This window comes from Entelurus aequoreus, linkage group LG08 (assembly GCF_033978785.1).
Source record: "Entelurus aequoreus isolate RoL-2023_Sb linkage group LG08, RoL_Eaeq_v1.1, whole genome shotgun sequence".
Taxonomy (NCBI): Eukaryota; Metazoa; Chordata; class Actinopteri; order Syngnathiformes; family Syngnathidae; genus Entelurus; species Entelurus aequoreus.
The window spans coordinates 64,487,513-64,506,707 of NC_084738.1; the positions used below are offsets into that span (position 1 = coordinate 64,487,513).

Sequence of the window (19,195 nt, forward strand, 5' to 3'; positions counted from 1 at the left end):
TTTACCCAAAGGTGGGGTTTTTTTGGTTTTTTTGTGACCGCCATTTTGAGTTGCTTTATGTAAAAAGATACTTCTGCTCTTTGTTTGAATAAACGGCGCACGCCTTTGTGCGTCAAAGATATTTCAAGTTGTCTTGCTTTCGCGCTACAAGCGCATCAATATATATATATATATATATATATATATATATATATATATATATATATATATATATATATATATATATATATATATATATATATAAAGACATGCATCTGGGAATAGGCCCCTCCAACCTCCAAAGACCATGTACCTGATAGGTTGATTGTCAACACTAAATGGTCCATAGTGTGTGAATGTTGTCTATCTGTGAGGTGGACACTTTTCCAGGGTGTGCCCCGCCTTCCTTGGATTTATATGGGCGTAATGTTAAATCATGTATGGTGCTTGGACATGTTTTCTAAAGTCCACAAAGTGTCATGTGTGTTGACTTTATGTGTTGGCTGTAACTTATTTGCGCCATGAGTGGGACAAGCTGTTTAGATCGGGTCATATCAAGTAATACTGTGCTTAGTAACTTTTCAAAATAATACTCCTTCAATACTAACACCCACCACAAGATGGCGGAAAAATTGTTGCGACTAACCTCACCGATAATCAAAATTAGGCTCAAACCCACCGCGGGCCTGACTTCTTAATAGACTTGTGACGGCCAGACTAAAGACTCCAGCAGTCCATAGTTTGGACGCCCCCGCTGTAGTTAATTACATGTTAGCATGCTAGTTAACATGCTCTTTTCTCCTCTGCTGTAGTTAATTACATGTTAGCATGCTAGCTAACATGCTCTTTTCTTTTCTGCTGTATGTCATAACAGGTTAGCATGTTAGTTAACATGTTGTTTTCTCCCCTGCTGTATGTCATAACATGTTAGCAGGCTAGTTAACACATTATGTTCTTCCCTGCTGTTTGTCATAACATGTTAGCATTAGAGATGTCCGATAAATGCTTTAAAAATTATAATATAGGAAATTATCAGTATCGGTTTCAACCTCCCGATTTTCCCTGGAGACTCCCGAATTTCAGTGCCCCTCCTGAAAATCTCCCGGGGCAACCATTCTCCCGATTTCCACCCGGACAACATTATTGGGGGCGTGCCTTAAAGGCACTGCCTTTAGCGTCCTCTACAACCTGTCGTCACGTCCGCTTTTCCTCCATACAAAGAGCGTGCCGGCCCAGTCACATAATATATGCGGCTTTTACACACACATAAGTGAATGCAAGGCATACTTGATCAACAGCCATACAGGTCACACTGAGGGTGGCCGTATAAACAACTTTAACACTGTTACAAATAATCGCCACACTGTGAAACCACACCAAACAAGAATGACAAACACATTTCGGGAGAACATCCGCACCGTAACACAACATAAACACAACATAACAAATACCCAGAACCCCTTGCAGCACTAACTCTTCCGGGACGCTACAATATACGCCCCCCGCTACTTTTTTCCATAACTGGAGTTGAAGTTGTTCTCTTGTTTTGGAAAACCTTGTTTTTGATTGATTGAAACTTGTATTAGTAGATTGCACAGTACAGTACATATTCCGTACAATTGACCACTAAATGGTAACGGTATGGTAATGGTAATGGTAAATGGTAAAGTCGGGGTCCACGTTAATCAATTCATGGTAAAGTTACATTGTTTAATGCATCCAGCGGGGCATCACAACAAAATTAGGCATAATAATGTGTTAATTCTACTACTGTATATATCGGTATCGGTTGATATCGGAATCGGTAATTAAGAGGTGGACAATATTGGAATATCGGATATCAGCAAAAAAGCCATTATCAGATATCTCTAGTTAGCATGCTAGTTAACATGCTCTTTTCTCCTCTGCTGTATGTCATAACATGTTAGCATGCAAGCTAACATGCTCTTTTCTTGTTGGCTTTTACGGTTGCACATCTCTCTCTGATAAACGATTCGATATGCATCTAGATACACAGGTTACGATTCGATTCAAAAACGATATCCTTTTATTACAGACCGATTCGATTCGATTCGATTCCGAACGATACGATTCGATTTGACGGTTAATATTCAAGACTCCAAATCCCCAAGCATTGTGGCTTCACGGCACTGGCAAAAAAAACAGAACAACAAAACCACATGTCAATGTATTTATCTTTGGACATGGACCAAAAAAATTCTGACTGAATTGTAGGATGGGAACTCCAGAGGTAAAAGTAGCAGAGAATAGTAACAACAAAGTGCAATATTTCAGCCTGAGCATAGTTTTGAACACTAGAGGTAGGTAACAAAGATTCAATATTTCAACCTGAGCATATAGTGTTTTGAACACTAGAGGTAGGTAACAAAGATTCAATATTTCAACCTGAGCATATAGTGTTTTGAACACTAGAGGTAGGTAACAAACATTCAATATTTCAACCTGAGCATATAGTGTTTTGAACACTAGAGGTAGGTAACAAAGATTCAATATTTCAACCTGAGCATATAGTGTTTTGAACACTAGAGGTAGGTAACAAAGGTGCAACATTACAATGTAAACAAGTTACACACCTATAACACATCTCAAAATGTGGCAACAATGAGCACAGTGACAAGTGCTTTGTGTAAAAGAATAGAGAAAATAAATACATATGTAAAAAGAAAAATCAAACTACTGTGTGAGACGTACCGTTTCCCAGGTCAAAAAGCAGTAGTTCACTTACACTATGCCTGTGCATTTTCATCATCACAGTCCTCTGTTTTTTTGGAGGGCAGATTTTTTTAAGGAAAATCAACTGATCCACATGCTCATGTTTGAGCAGACTACGTTTTGTGGAAACAATGTCTCCCGCAGTACTGAACACACGTTCACATTCCGTGTGTTTCACTTGATGTACTTTTTGATGCCGAAAGAGGCGATTTCAGCCACTTGAATGACGGCGAAATCATTAAAGGCTCACAATTTTTAATCCATCCACAAGTAAAGAAAACTTGGATTATTTCACTTTATGTACTTTTTTATGCCGAACGAGGCGATTTAAAAGAGGCGATTTCAGCCACTTCGGTCATTACAGCCGAGTTTAGATATACTTTTCGAGAAGAGTGACGTCAGCGCGCTCCCGCGTCAGGGGGTGCATTTTACGGCAGGAGTGCGTTTCCCGGCACAACCCCGGGATGCAGCATCTTTTAGCGAGAGATGACAGCAGTGGCAAGTCCTGCTGCTCTTTCCACCACTGTAGTGGGTTTTTTAAAAATCTTTCTCGGTCCATTATCACCTTCGGTCAGACTGACGCTTTCGTTCTCCTCCACATTCATTTTCCGTGTTGTCTCTTGTTTACCACTCGTGCTAATACCAGCTAGGCGGCTACCGCGTTTGGCGAGTAGCTTCAGCTCTCGCGTTGTTTTAGAGACGCTGACGCATATTGTAATCTGGATGACCCATGCAAAGTCTCGCGATAACCCATCCATGACTCTATAACCGATTCAGCTAGGAATTCATGGATTATTCGCATTGATTGAGGAGTCTGCTACCGATGCAATCTAATCGCTCACTTGTTGAACCGAATACTCTGTCGCATCGGTTTATCGTTCACAACCCTATTGGCTTTTTCCCCTTCAGAGGGCAAATCTTCATGTGGCTTTGCAAGAGAAACACCGTCTGAACCTTCAACCAATCGGCTGTCACCTGAAGGCATCCAAGTATGACCAGGTGCTGTTTGTACAACACACACACACACACAAATTGAGACAATGGTCAACTTGTGATATTTAGTCCAGGCACGTTTCACAAAGGCTTCCTTTTTCTGACATCCATCCAAAGGACTCCGCTTGGAGCATTTGCTCCACAAAAAGGTTCCATCTGTCCACCGACAAGGTGGACACACACACACACACACACACACACACACACACACACACACACACACACACACACACACACACACACACACACACACACACACACACACACACACACACACACACACACACACAAGGGTGGGACCTTCCCTGGGATCCTTGGCAGCAGCATCATCTGACATATTTAGCGTTATGGTTTAGAGGAAACAGTTTTATGGGCCTACAGAAGTGACCAAGTAGTGAAGTGAGATGTTCTCGTGGCACGTTGGAGCTGGGAATGACTGCTCCTCATGATAATGAATTAGTTCACTCATTAAGGGAAATCATTACATGCAGCTTGTCGAGTGAGATGAGATAAAAGTCATCATGAGACACAGAATTTGTCTCCCAGCCAAGTTATCTTTTGTGAGCGTGTGCATTTAATGAATTCATGAGAGGACCGGCATGCAGAGCTGGAGGAGAACGCACCTTCAAGACGGATGAAGAGAGACACGTCTTAACGCTGGCGTCAGCTGCTCTGTCTCGTCTAGAAATGTGCTGATGAATCTCCCTCTCAACCTCCAATCAACGTTCATACTTGTAACATGTCCTCATATTAATAATGTAACATGTCCTCATATTAATGATGTAACATGTCCTCATATTAATGACGTAACATGTCCTCATATTAATGACGTAACATGTCCTCATATTAATGATGTAACATGCCCTCATATTATTTATGTAACCTATCCTCATATTAATGATGTAACATGTCCTCATATTAATATGATGTAACATGTCCTCATGTTAATGATGTAACATGTCCTCATATTATTCACATGATGTAACATGTCCTCATGTTAATGATGTAACATGTCCTCATGTTAATGATGTAACATGTCCTCATTTTAATGATGTAACATGTCCTCATATTATTCACATGATGTAACATGTCCTCATATTATTCACGTGATGTAACATGTCCTCATATTACTCACGTGATGTAACATGTCCTTATATTATTCACGTGATGTAACATGTTCTCGTATTAATCACATGATGTAACATGTCCTCATATTATTCACATGATGTAACATGTACCTGATTAATCACATGATGTAACATGTCCTCATATTATTCACATGATGTAACATGTCCTCATATTATTCACATGATATAACATGTCCTCATATTATTCACGTGATATAACATGTTTTTATATTATTCACGTGATGTAAAATGTCCTCATATTATTCACATGATGTAAAATGTCCTCATATTATTTACATGATGTAACATGTCTTCAATTTATTCACATGATGTAATATGTCCTCATATTATTCACGTGATGTAACATGTCCTCAAATTATTCACGTGATGTAACATGTCCTCATTATTCACATGACGTAACATGTCCTCATATTATTCACATGATGTAACATGTCCTTATATTATTCACATGATGTAACATGTCCTCAAATTATTCACATGATGTAACACGTCCTCATATTATTCACATGATGTAACACATCCTCATATTATTCACATGATATAACACATCCACATATTATTCACATGATGTAACATGTCTTTATATAATTTACATGATGTAACATGTCCTCATATTATTCACATGATGTAACATGTCCTCATTATTCACATGATGTCACATGTCCTCATATTATTCACATAATGTAACATTTCCTCATATTATTCACATGATGTAACATGTCCTCATATTATTCACATGATGTAACATGTCCTCATATTATTCACATGATGTAACATTAAGGCTGAAACGACGCGTCGACGTAGTCGACGTCATCGATTACGTAAATATGTCGACGCCGTTTTTGTGCGTCGACGCGTCACATATTTACGTCACACTACCGTCATGGCGGAGCGCAAAGCAGAAGAGCGGTGCGAGCGAGGGGAAAAAAGCACGCCAAAAGTGTGGGAGTATTTCAATAAACGGCCTAATAATGTTGTTGTATGCACACTGTGTCGAGCGGAAATGGTCTGTCATAGCAGCACAACGGTACGGGGGCTTCGGTTCGGTTCGGAGGTGTACCGAACGAGTTTCCACACGGACATATTAAGTAGCGTAGCGCACGTTGTGTAAACAATGCACACCGAGGCACAACACACGGCATGTTAGCAACGACCGGGCTACTACAACAAATAAAAAGCCAGAGCTGGAAGACCCCCCTGCCTCGTTAAGATCTCCCGTTTGGGAACACTATGGCTGCGCGGTGCGGAGGACGGAGGTTTGCTGACATTGTTCAGCAGCGGTAAGGCATGCTTCTGCCAACACGTCAAACATGCTAACCCATTTGAAGCGCCACCACCCCCAAGTAAACATCGCTTCAACAAAGAAAGACGAGCAAACAGCTCCCACCTCTTACTGCCAAATTAGGCAGGCTGGGGGGGGGGGAAGAAAAGTTAATCTGAGGCTGAGTTGACTTGAAACTGTTTAATGTTGCACTTTTTATATGAAGAAGAAAAGTTTTGTCATTTTATTTAATCTGAACAACAACTTCCATCCATCCATCTTCTTCCGCTTACCTGAGGTCGGGTCGCGGAGGCAGCAGCCTAAGCAGGGAAGCCCAGACTTCCCTCTCCCCAACCACTTCGTCCAGCTCTTGATTAACGTGGACCCCGATTTAAACAAGTTGAAAAACTTATTGGGGTGTTTATCTTTATTTTTGCACATTTTAAAGCAAAATAAGCAATACTTTTACTTTTGAAATGCTTATACTATTGCAGAATATTAAGATTTGCGCTGGATGTTTACTTTTATATTTGCACATTAAAAAGCAAATAAGATACTTTTAATTTTGTTAAATGTTAAAAGTTTTAAATGTTTACATTGTTACAGAATATTTTGTCATGTTGTTGTCAATGTTGACTGAGTGGCCATACTTTTTTTTTTTGGTAAATAAAAGCCATGCCATTTGAAAAAACTGGCCTACATTTATTTTTTCATCTTCATTTTAAATAAAAAAAATAATCGGTAAAAGGAAAAATAATCTATAGATTAATCGAAAAAATAATCTATAGATTAATCGATAGAAAAATAATCGTTAGCTGCAGCCTTATGTAACATTTCCTCATATTATTCACATGATGTAACATGTCCTCATATTATTCACACGATAAACAGTGTTTAGGTGGTGTTCGGATTTTAAGACTTAGTATATTGTTGAGGATGTAACGATAAACGGTAATAATGACGACCGCGACAAAACTCCAGAGGGTTAGTATTAAATCGAATTAAAATGATCAAAAAACACACTGACTGGTGCAGGCTCGCTAGTTTAAATGCTAACATGAAAAAAAGAGACGTACTTGGTCTTTCCTCTTTAAAAACGACATACCTCAAGCCAAACTTCTATAAACACAAACTAAGTTATTTACTTGTTTACATTGAAGCTACAAGCTGTGCTCTCTTAGCAGGGAATTATGATGATCCATCTTTCCCCAGAGGAAAAGACATGGAGGTGCTTTATGGTGCGTTCAAGTACTGCTGAACAAAGTAGGACCACCCACGCCAGAAGTAATTCATAATTATTATAGACTTTATTTATCACACTCTTTTCATTTAAATAAATCATTAAGTGCTACAGTAGGTGAGATAGAGGTATGTGAGATTATATATATATATATATATATATATATATATATATATATATATATATATATATATATATATATATATATATATATATATATATATATATATATATATATATATATATATATATATATATATATATATATATATATATATATATATATATATATATATATATATATATATATATATATATATATATATATATATATACACAGTATATACAGTGTTTCCCCCAGAAAATGTGTTAGTTAAGGTGGTGACTCTCCACGGGGAGGGGACCGGGGAAGTGGGTGAGTGGGTGTAAGGAACGGTGTAACTCGGCCTGTCGCCATCACGTCTCCACCTCGTCGCTGCCACCACAGCCTGGGGGGGCAATAGACTACAAACTGTGGTGAAGTAGGCCGGCTTCGTCGCGTGAAGAAGCCTACAACTTTTGGTTGTGTTTTCTGCTCCATTTGCTGAATGGTGATATACGATATATATTTTGATATTTTTTCCGTAAATTAAAAACAAAACCGTCCTCATTACCTGAGATTACCTGAGATAAGTACGTCATTATTATGACTTAATAATTTACTAAGTCAAAATAATGACAAAATAATGGCTTACTAAGTCAAAATAATGACTTACAAAGTCAAATTAATGACTTACTGTGAGTAAGCGTTTGCAATAAGCGTTTGAGAAAAACAGTTAAAAGTGGGGCCACATGTTGACATATGTTCAACTCATCATGCTTAATTTATTACAGCATTTGGGAAGCCTGCAGTTGATTTTTATTATGTAAATGTTATGTTATATTTTTATCAACATGTGATAGCAGGGACCCTGTCATTCAAAACTAAGCTGCTACATTACTAATGATTAATGTAGCTATAGCTGAAAAAATAGTACAATAGCAATAGGAGAGACTATTCATCCCTGAACACCATGGAGTTCATGTAGGCTTTATGATGCAGTTACATTATTATATCAACTAGCAGAGACAGAAACTCTCCATTTAACATAATGTCCTTTTTTGCTGCTTCAACACAGAAAAAGGTAAAGTGAAATAACTTAGTTGTTAACTGTAGGTCAATAATGCTTGTCTTTCTCTCAGACAGACAAGGCTTTGCTGTCCATAACACGCACACACACACTGCACAGTGAGCTAATGTTATGCTAAAAGCTAATTAGCCTTCACCTCAAGGACTGCGAGCGAGCTGAGCTGCCGCGTATGTTTCTAGGACGTCAACGGGCTCATAGTGATGTTACTAGTAGTTGACTTGGAAGTGTTTATTATAATTTGGGGAGAGTCCGCTGCATTATGCTTAGCTGCTGAACACCTTTCTGCTCACCACACCGTCTTTCCTCTCTGCCTGCCTGAGCACTGACTCCATGCGCTCTGAAAATGCACTGCTAATTGGCTGTTACATGTGCTCTGAATACTCACTGCTGATTGGCTGTTACATGCGCTCTGAATACGCACTGCTGATTGGCTGTTACCGCTCTGCGTGTAACCAATCAGATGGTTCTGTGGGAGGGACAATGCTGGGTGCTGCAGAGACGTACTGACAGAGGCAGAAGCAGAACTAAGCGGAGAAGCTTGTTAAGACTTTAGTTTAGGCGGTGGCTCTTTGTTGTTAAGGCGGCCGCCTTAACAACAAAGCGCTGCGGGAAACCCTGTATATATGAATATGTATATATATATATGAATATATACATATACACATATCACACACAAGCAAACACTGCAGGACTGCTCGTATTGCACATGATATTACACACAAGTAAACATGCTGCCGGACTGCTTGTATGGCACATGGTAACACACACATAAACACTGCAGGACTGCTTGTATATATATGCGGTCCTCTCCAAGGTTTCTCATAGTCATTCACATTGACGTCCCACTGGGGTGAGTTTTCCTTGCCCGTATGTGGGCTCTGTACCGAGGATGTCGTTGTGGCTTGTACAGCCCTTTGAGACACTTGTGATTTAGGGCTATATAAATAAACATTGATTGATTGTATCGCACATGATATCACACATTTGACACAATCCTACTAGGACCGCCTCTTTTAGTCCTCCCAGAGTCATTCCTTCTAAGGCTGTGTAAAACAACGAAGTGATTGGAACTGAAGTTTAACAACTGATTGTACAAACAAGAGAACAATGTTTTTCTCTCTGGCACTCATCGAGGGTGGACGCTCCCCTTTCCTCTCCCTTGTCTCTCCTGCTTGCTTCTTTGTCTTGTCTTAACTTTCTTGTTGCCTCTTTTTGCACTGCTCTCCAAATCTAAACATTGGAACTATTTAACTGGCCTCAACGAGATTGACAAGATCTTGGGTTTGGGGGAACCTGCTATCGTGACGAAGCGGTTGTTGCTGGACACACGACGGACTCTTGGGAGAAGAAGGAGTGCCTGGCGACCCTTTTCTGTCGAGGACGTGAAGATATCTACCTATTCGTAATTATGACAACAGGACATCTGCTGATTGGAGTAAGCGTTGCTGTGGCTTGTTGACAAATTGGAAGTTGCTGGCAGTTTTCAAAGTACCCCAAAGCTTCCACAAAGATTGGAGGATGCGGGAAGAACTGTGGACACGGATTGTCTGCCCCGCAGTTTTGAGGACCAGTCATAGACAATTTAGAGTGAAAAGCAAATTTTCACTCGCATACAAAACATTCTAACTTGGATTTTCCCTGGCGTCGAGACTCTCCCGAAGGACAGTGCAGCGAAGACACAACAAACTCCCTTCTTGTCTCTGATGGACACACACCTGTTGTTGTTGACTTTGGACTTATCGGCTGCACAGACATCAAGGCCGTGGAACAGAGACACACTACGGGCTTACACATACACAAGCCACCCCCCCCCCAACCCAACGCCCTGGACGCAAATCCCATAGGGGTGATGAATGGATGGTCAGCGCCCGAGAGCTGCGGCCTACCATCATGACCTCGCCCTTCCGTCTGTTTCTAGATATTTCGAGATGTATATGTGCTTTGCTATGGAGTTTGTTTCCCACTCCAGACTGGGCCCCCTTAGGAGCCCAGTCTAGATTGTATTTTTTTACTCATCCTTCCCCAGCGTTTTACCTTTTTCCCATCTTTTACGGGGCGCCTTGTGGCGAGCCATCAGCGTTCCTGTTCTGTAACCCTGTTCACTGTTTGTTTTGTCCAATCTTGAACGGGTTTGTGCTGAAAACAAAGTTTCGTTGTACTTGTGCAATGACAATAAAGACCTATCCTAAATGTCAGCGATGTGAGCTGAGCGATCTAAAACAGTCTCTAAAACGGTGGCCCTGCTTTCATGCTTTTGCCCACATCGGTTGCATCCCCTTGACAGGTATAGAAAGTGAAAGTTAACTCGATGTTACTAATAATACATGTGTGTGAGTGCACAGATAAGGAAACATTGATTGTGTTCATCTTCTTTGACCACAACCAAGGACACATACAGTGAAAGAATGGCTTCTTTATTCACTCGCTCTTTGACTGCATGTGTTTCTCACCTGTGCTTTGTCCTCCTAGGTCCAGTCAGACTCTGAGTGGCTGAAGCAGAAGGAGACTCAGGGCAAGCGGAGAACCTGGAACAGTTTTACAGGTGAGACTGCAGTAGTGCATTGTGTCAGTACACCTACATGACGCTGTGTGACTTGACACAGGTGCACAGCCTGTTCCTGACATACTAATACGACATTTGTGCAGCCTCTTATTCATTGTCGGTTTGCCAGGATATTTTTACAAACCAAACTGACCTGACAGGGCAAAGGAAAGGTTAGTCACATTCTCCTTGTGTATTATTTTAAAGAAAAGTGACTGTTTAGAGCACAAGTGTCAAACCCAAGGCCCGGAGGCAAAATCTGTAAAGCCTGGAAATAATATGCGTTAATAAAATGCTTAGTCTTTTCATACTAAATATATTTGTTCTTTCCCTTTTGACATTAAAAATCATGTACTGCATGCAATTGCATATCTTTTAAAATTCAATATTATCAAAATCAAAATATTGTAGTATCATGTATTCCGAAAATATTTTTTGTTAAAATAAAGATAAATACTGTACTTAAATATCTGCTTGACTTATGATTTCAAAACAAATGATCATTCAAATTGTAGACTGTAAAATTGACAATAGATTTTACGGTTCAATTCCGCCGACTGAGTTTATTACCGTAAAATCAACTTTGGTACTGTTTTTTTCCATATATAGTAAGACACATTAAAAAACAAACAAAAAACATTAAAACAAGATTTTAAGGTAAAAAAAAAAAAAAGGCTGCTCTGTTGCTTGAATTTTACTGCTAAAAACAGTGGTATTGTTTTTCCATTCTATTCCATTTATTCATTTTTTTATATGCTTTAAAAAAAAACTGCTGTTACTGTACAATTCTGGTGACTAAGCTGACAGTTTTGGCTACTGTAACATTACACACAGTTGGAACAGTAATACTGTGTTTGGATTTAGTGAGTCTTTGGCTTACCACTAGATGGAGCCTGCGTACCGCTAGAGAGAGAGAGAGTTAGAGAGAGCGAGAGAGAGAGAGAGTGCTTTTGTCCACCTTGCTAGGAATCGAAACTGAAAGTTAACTTGATGTGTGTGTGTGCCTATAGCAGACAGTCTCCAGGCTGCCACCTCATGACACCATGACGTCCTTATATGGGCATTCTCCCCCAGTCTGTTTCAAGCACCCTGTGTGTTATTGCTTTTTCCTTCTCCATGTCCTCCCCCATTTTTGTGTTTATTTGTCCACATTTGCAGTAAGTGCCACATGTAGTGACATTCATCATGATTGAAAGCAGCACTTTATCCATCCCAGTGTGTGTACCTAATGCTGTGACCCAGTAAAGCTACAACAAGGGTGTCCAAAGTGCGGCCCGTGGGCCTTTTGTTGTCCGCAACTGATATTTTTTTAACGGACATTTTAAAAATACTATTACAAAAAACATAAAAAGTGGAAAAAAATATCAAAGAGGTGAAATGTGACAAGAAAAAGTTGCAATGTTGACTATAATGACACAAAGCTGCTATGCAAGGTGTTTGTCTTTGAACATTGTCATTCCACAGAAATAATAATGAATCAAAATAAATGGTGTTATGAATTATTGACATATTCAAGGCTCCAGTTACTTCACATCAAACATTCCACTTTGAATTTTTTTTGGGGTGAAAATATTGCACATGTATTTTTGCCAGAGCAAAAAACAAACAAAACATAAAAACGTATATTCAGTGGACAAATCTGAAGTTGATCTAGAGATTTAGGACGTGAAAGTATTTTAACACTTTTATGAATATGGCTTCTTTGGATCACTGAGAATTTTAATGGGATTTTTGTTTAAACTGTCATTGCTTAAAAAATAATAGTGAATCCAAATCAATGTTGTTATGGATTACTGGCATATTTAGGGCTCCAATTACTTTGTACCAAAGATTCCACTTTGAATTTTTTTGGAGGAAATATTGCATATTTTGTGTGTTTGCTATAAACTATAAACTTTGCTATATACACTCTTCCACCACTTGTGGCAGTAATGACAAAAAACAGAAGAAGTCTGGAGCTAAAGTCATAAAGAAGTTTCCTAAGCCCAAAAAATATGACTAAAGTGGTGAGGCTGTGTTTTAATTTGCACTTTAATTTTAGTTAAATGTATTTAAGAAACATTTATATTATTATTAATATGTATTGATTAGTGTAGATCAGGGGTCACCAACCTTTTTGAAACCAAGGGCTACTTCTTGGGTACTGATTAATGCGAAAGGCTACCAGTTAGATACACACTTAAATAAATTGCCGGAAGTAGCCAATTTGCTCAATTTACCTTTAACTCTGTTATTATTAATAATTAATGATATTTATCTTTGTGGAAACACTGATCATCTTAATGATTTCTCACAATAAATATATATAGAAACAGATAAATATCAATATGCAACACTTTATTTTTATATTTACTCTAAGTGCACATTTTTCAAATTGAACATTTTCAAATGATCCCTTCTAAGACAGTCTTGTGAAATCACAATATCCCATTTTAACTAGCTAGCCACTAACATTTTTTAACAAATCATGAATTACTTTGCACCATGTTTGTACAAATAATAACTCATGTAAAATACAAAAGTAAAGTCTGAAATTTTTAAATCATGTCACACTTTGAACTGGACACCAAATCTGTTATCTGTTTCTTTGTCAGTTAGTGGGAAGCCTGGCATTGCATGCTGTTAACTAGTGTGTTGTACTCTGGTGTGTAACTTGACACTGCAACTCTGAGTGAGTCTTGCAGATGTGCATCAGTGAGGCGTGTTCTGTGTTTGTTCTTGATGAAGTTCATGTCAGAAAAGGCTGATTCACAAAGATAAGATTTTTCCTCATTGTTTGCGGAACCTTCTTAATCTTTTGGACATATTTTCACAGCAATCTGGCCTTAAGCTTAATTATGATAAATGTAAAATGTTAAGGATCGGAAATCTAAAGGGAACGTCCTTTCGAATGGAATGCAAAGTGCCTGTTTTGTGGACAGATGGACCAGTTAACATATTGGTGTTGTTGTCCCAGAAAATCTGGAAGATCTAGGCTCAGTAAATTATGATAATCGACTAAGAAAGCTGGACAAAATTATGCAATTATGGAAAGGGAAATCCCTAACCTTGTATGGTAAAATGTCTATTGCCAACTCGTTGATTATTCCTCAATTTATTTATTAGTTTTTGTCATTACCAGCTCCATCACAAAACTTTTTTAAGATTTATGAGTGGAGGGTCTTCGATTTCGTCTGGAACGGCAAACCAGAAAAGATTAAAAGAAAGGTTTTGTACAAAGAGTATGAATATGGGGGCCTGAAACTTCTCAACCTTGAAGCTATGTGTCTGTCTTTAAAAGCATCAATTGTTCCAAAGATGTATTTAAACATTGAGTGGTACACAAATGTCCTGTTGGACAAAAAACATGTACTGTATCAAAACAAATTGTATCCTTTTTTACAAGTGATCCCCTCCCAGAGAGTCTGCTGGGAAACATGGCGGGGTTCATAAAGGAAACAATCCACTCATAGTGGTGTTTTCAATTTTATGTGCCAGAAAAAAGAGACAATATTTTGCAGCAGTTAATATGGATGAACTCTAATATTGTAATAGATGGAAAGCCTTTCTTTTGGAAAAATATGTTTGAAAGAGGAATCATTTTTGTCAATGATATTATCAATGAGAATGGTAAAATTAGAATGAATGAATGAATTTAGAGCTATGTATGGTGATGCTTGCTCAAGCTTTTCATTTTAAAGATTAAAGATACCAATGATTGTCACACACCAAAGACTATAAAAATGGGACCCATAACCTCCCTGCTTGGCACTCAGCAACACGGGTTGGAGTTGGGGGTTAAGTCACCAAAATGATTCCCGGGCGCGGCGCCGCTGCTGCCCACTGCTCCCCAAGGGGATGGGTCAAATGCAGAGGACAAATTTCACCACATCTAGTGTGTGTTTTATCAACTAACTGGAGTAATTGGGAAAAGATGGAAACAAATAATTAATTATGGAACTACTAAATTATTAGTTTGTAAACCTCTAATAAGAAATTCTAGTTGGCAAAAAGGAACTAAAATAAATAGAAAAATATATAATTTTTATTTAATAAAGAAATCTTTGAAGGCTGCCTCATACAACACAAATGGAAAATGGGAGGACTTTTTTGACTGCCCGTTGCCATGGGATGCCATATTCAAACTAATCTATAAAACCACTATCGATGTGCAAAATCGTTATTTTCAAATTAAAATTATTTATAACTTCTTACCCACAGGGAAAATGTTAAAATTATGGAATATGACAGAGTCAGATGATTGCCGATTTTGTTGTCAGGAGCCTGAATCCACCCTGCATTTGTTTTGGTATTGTCATATTGTGTCTTTGTTTTGGGTGGAAGTTCAAAAAATGTGTTTAAGGATTGGTTTGTTTATGAAGCTTAAAGGCCTACTGAAATGATTTTTTTTTATTTAAACGGGAATAGCAGATCCATTCTATGTGTCATACTTGATCATTTCGCGATATTGCCATATTTTTGCTGAAAGGATTTAGTAGAGAAAATCGACGATAAAGTTCGCAACTTTTGCTCGCTGATAAAAAAACCCTTGCCTGTACCGGAAGTAGCGTGACGTCACAGGAGCTAGTATTCCTCACAATTCCCCATTGTTTACAATGGAGCGAGAGAGATTCGGACCGAGAAAGTGATGATTACCCCATTAATTTGAGCGAGGATGAAAGATTCGTAGATGAGGAACGTTACAGTGAACGACTTGAGAGGCAGTGATGGACGTATCTTTTTTCGCTCTGACCGTAACTTAGGTACAAGCTGGCTCATTGGATTCCACACTCTCCTTTTTATATTGTGGATCACGGATTTGTATTTTAAACTACCTCGGATACTATATCCTCTTGAAAATGAGAGTCGAGCACGCGAAATGGACATTTAAAGTGACTTTTATCTCCAAAACAATACATCGGTGACACACTTAGCTACTGAGCTAGCGCGATAGCATCGTTCTCAAATGAAGATAGAAACAAAATAAATAAACCTCTGACTGGAAGGATAGATAGAAAATCAACAATACTATTAAACCGTGGACATGTAAATACACGGTTAATTATTTCCAGGCTGGCGAAGGTTAACAATGCTGTGCTAACGACGCCATTGAAGCTAACTTAGCAACCAGACCTCACAGAACTATGTGCTCTCTCCTTTTTCTATTGTGAATCACGGATTTGTATTTTAAACCACCTCGGATACTATATCCTCTTGAAAATGAGAGTCGAGCACGCGAAATGGACATTTAAAGTGACTTTTATCTCCAAGACAATACATCGGTTACACACTTAGCTACTGAGCTAGCGCGATAGCATCGTTCTCAAATGAAGATAGAAACAAAATAAATAAACCTCTGACTGGAAGGATAGATAGAAAATCAACAATACTATTAAACCGTGGACATGTAAATACACGGTTAATTATTTCCAGGCTGGCGAAGGTTAACAATGCTGTGCTAATGACGCCATTGAAGCTAACTTTGCAACCAGACCTCACAGACTCTCTCCTTTTTCTATTGTGAATCACGGATTTGTATTTTAAACCACCTCGGATACTATATCCTCTTGAAAATGAGAGTCGAGCACGCGAAATGGACATTTAAAGTGACTTATCTCCAAGACAATACATCGGTGACACACTTAGCTACTGAGCTAGCGCGTAGCATCGTTCTCAAATGAAGATAGAAACCCATCAACAGCCGTGCTCACCTGCATTCCAGTGATCAACGGCACGACGAAGGACTTCATCCGTGGGTTTGGCGGCAAGCATCGGCTAGGCGTAGTAAGTAGTCCTTGTTGTGTTGCTGTAAGTATTGTAATGCCCCGCAGTGGAGAAGGAGTCACACAGACAAGGAAGCGCTGCTCAATCGCTTTATTAAAAAGCGGTAACTGGTTGTAGTTCAAAAAGTAACGCACACACATACACGAGCTGCTGTTAGCCAAAACTCACGCTCACACACACAAGTTCTCCGCCAACTCACTCACGCATGCGCGTTCCCCAAACCCTTAAAGACAGTACACTAATGCAAATATCACAGATATTACAGTATTGTACTTAGCCGCTAAGACACCGATCGATCCCACCTACAACGTTTTTCTTTGCAGTCTCCATTGTTCATTAAACAAATTGCAAAAGATTCACCAACACAGATGTCCAGAATAATGTGGAATTTTGTCGAAGAAAACAAGAGGCTTTTCTATCGGGTCCGATGGGGTCCAACCACTTCCGTTGCTTTTGTGACGTCACGCGCATAAATCATATCCAAAGGAGTTTTTCAACCGGAAGTGTGGCTGGAATTTTAAAATTGCACTTTATAAGTTAACCCGGCCGTATTGGCATGTGTTGCAATGTTAAGATTTCATCATTGATATATAAACTATCGTGGTTGGTAGTAGTGGGTTTCAGTAGGCCTTTAATGTGGTTTCTGTTATTTTAGGAGAGTTCATTGACAATCATGATTTAGTCAATTTAATTATAGTACTCGGTAAAAATTTTATTTTTAAGGCCAAAAACAGATATTCACTTGGTATTACTTTCTTTAAAACATTTATTCAGTATTTTCTAACTTTAGAAAGTTACATGGTTGAAAACGATAATGATGCCAAAAAACATTAAAAAAAAGGTGAGAAGTCCTCAAAGGCTTATTTTGAAAGTATACCGTATTTCCTTGAATAGCCGCAGGGGCGTTAATTAATTTAAAACCTCCTGTCACTCCTGCGTTTACCGGAAACCGGCGGGATGGCCGTGCATGCGGTAATTATTTTAAAACCTCTTCTCACTCCGGCGTTTACCAAAAGGAATCCATAAAATTTAGGCGTGCGCTTTGAGTGTGATGTAAGCATACCATCATGAAAAGCACATTTAATTAACAAAAACGTTATTATGGTCTTACCTGTACTTATAAATGGAGTCCATTTGCAGCTCCTTCTGACCAAAAGCATCGATAACTTGTTTATAGAAGTCTTCCTTATTTTCTTTCTTCAGTTTTAAAAGTCTCTGTTTCGATGGAGATATTCCTTTAATTATTACCTCATGCTTCGATTGAAAGTCCAGTTTAGAAAACTGTTTTATTTTAGATACCGGTATGTGATCCTCCATGTTAGAAGTTCAGGCAGAGGGAAAAAATAAATCTCTTGCTGCGTGTGTTCACTTCTTCTGCAGTACAGGAAGTCGCAAGAAGGATCACTAGCGCGGCAGCGCCCTCTACCACCAGGAGGCGGGAGTGATTTAATGACTTATACAGTATTTCACACACGCAGCTACGGTATATTAATAAAACATAGCTGCTTACTGTTCTCTTTAGCATACTGTACCGGTATTCAATAGCTTGAACCTTAAATCCTACTGAAAAGCTCTTTATCTTTTTTCCTTTGTGCGATTGTAAACTACTGAAATCAGCTTCCTCCATTTTGAAAATGAGGACAGATGCGTCACTCGTGACGTAACGAATTTGACCCGGTGGAAGTTCTAGCCATATGCTAAATATTTTGCGAAACGAGTTTGACCCGGCGAAAATTATAGACATGCGATAATAAAATTAATATTTTGCGAAACGAATTTGATCCAGCTTCAATAATAAACCGGCGATAAGGCCAAGCATGCGTTAATTATTTTGAGAAACGAGTTTGACCCGGCAGTAATTCTAGACGTGCGAATACTATATTCCCTGCGCCAATTCAAGGAAATACGGTAATTATGTTTATAGATTATATGATATCTGTTGTTGTGTTCCCTAATTTGAGTGACCTGGACATAATCTGGACTGTACATAAATGCTTATTTTGAAAATGTAATTTTGTTTATAAATTATATGCAATCTGTTGTGTTCCCTAATTTTTTTCTGTGTACATGAATGAAGGTGTGTGTTGCTGAGTCCGACTTGGACATTATCTGGACTGGGCCTGGTTTAAAAAACCCTTTAAACAAATCTAATTTCATTGACAACCTGGTCTGTTGAAGATAAGGCCCTTTTTTAAAAAATTAAATAAAATAAGATAAATAAATAAAAAACATTTTCTTGGATACAAAAGAAAGTAAACAATATAAAAATAAATACATAAAAAATAGTAATTAATGAAAATGTTAGTGGACCAGCAGCCTATACAATCATGTGTGCTTCAGGGACTGTGTCCCTTGCAGATGTGTTGT

General features: G+C 38.6%; 2 protein-coding genes across 5 annotated transcripts in view; one reads left to right on the forward strand and one right to left on the reverse strand.

The window, feature by feature from the left end:
- The window catches only part of LOC133656145 (liver-expressed antimicrobial peptide 2), a 128,479-nt gene that overhangs the window by 58,705 nt on the left and 50,579 nt on the right, over nucleotides 1-19,195 (reverse strand). For all 4 annotated transcript variants that reach the window (XM_062057029.1, XM_062057030.1, XM_062057028.1 and 1 more), the window contains one exon: nucleotides 10,974-11,048. The gene's annotated coding sequence lies outside the window, so the exon portion shown is untranslated. The remainder of the gene's footprint in view (nucleotides 1-10,973; nucleotides 11,049-19,195) is intronic.
- The window catches only part of LOC133656421 (RIMS-binding protein 2-like), a 106,341-nt gene that overhangs the window by 11,315 nt on the left and 75,831 nt on the right, over nucleotides 1-19,195 (forward strand). The window contains exon 2 of the mRNA XM_062057501.1: nucleotides 11,023-11,065. Within this exon, the coding sequence (XP_061913485.1) occupies nucleotides 11,023-11,065 (43 nt within the window). The remainder of the gene's footprint in view (nucleotides 1-11,022; nucleotides 11,066-19,195) is intronic.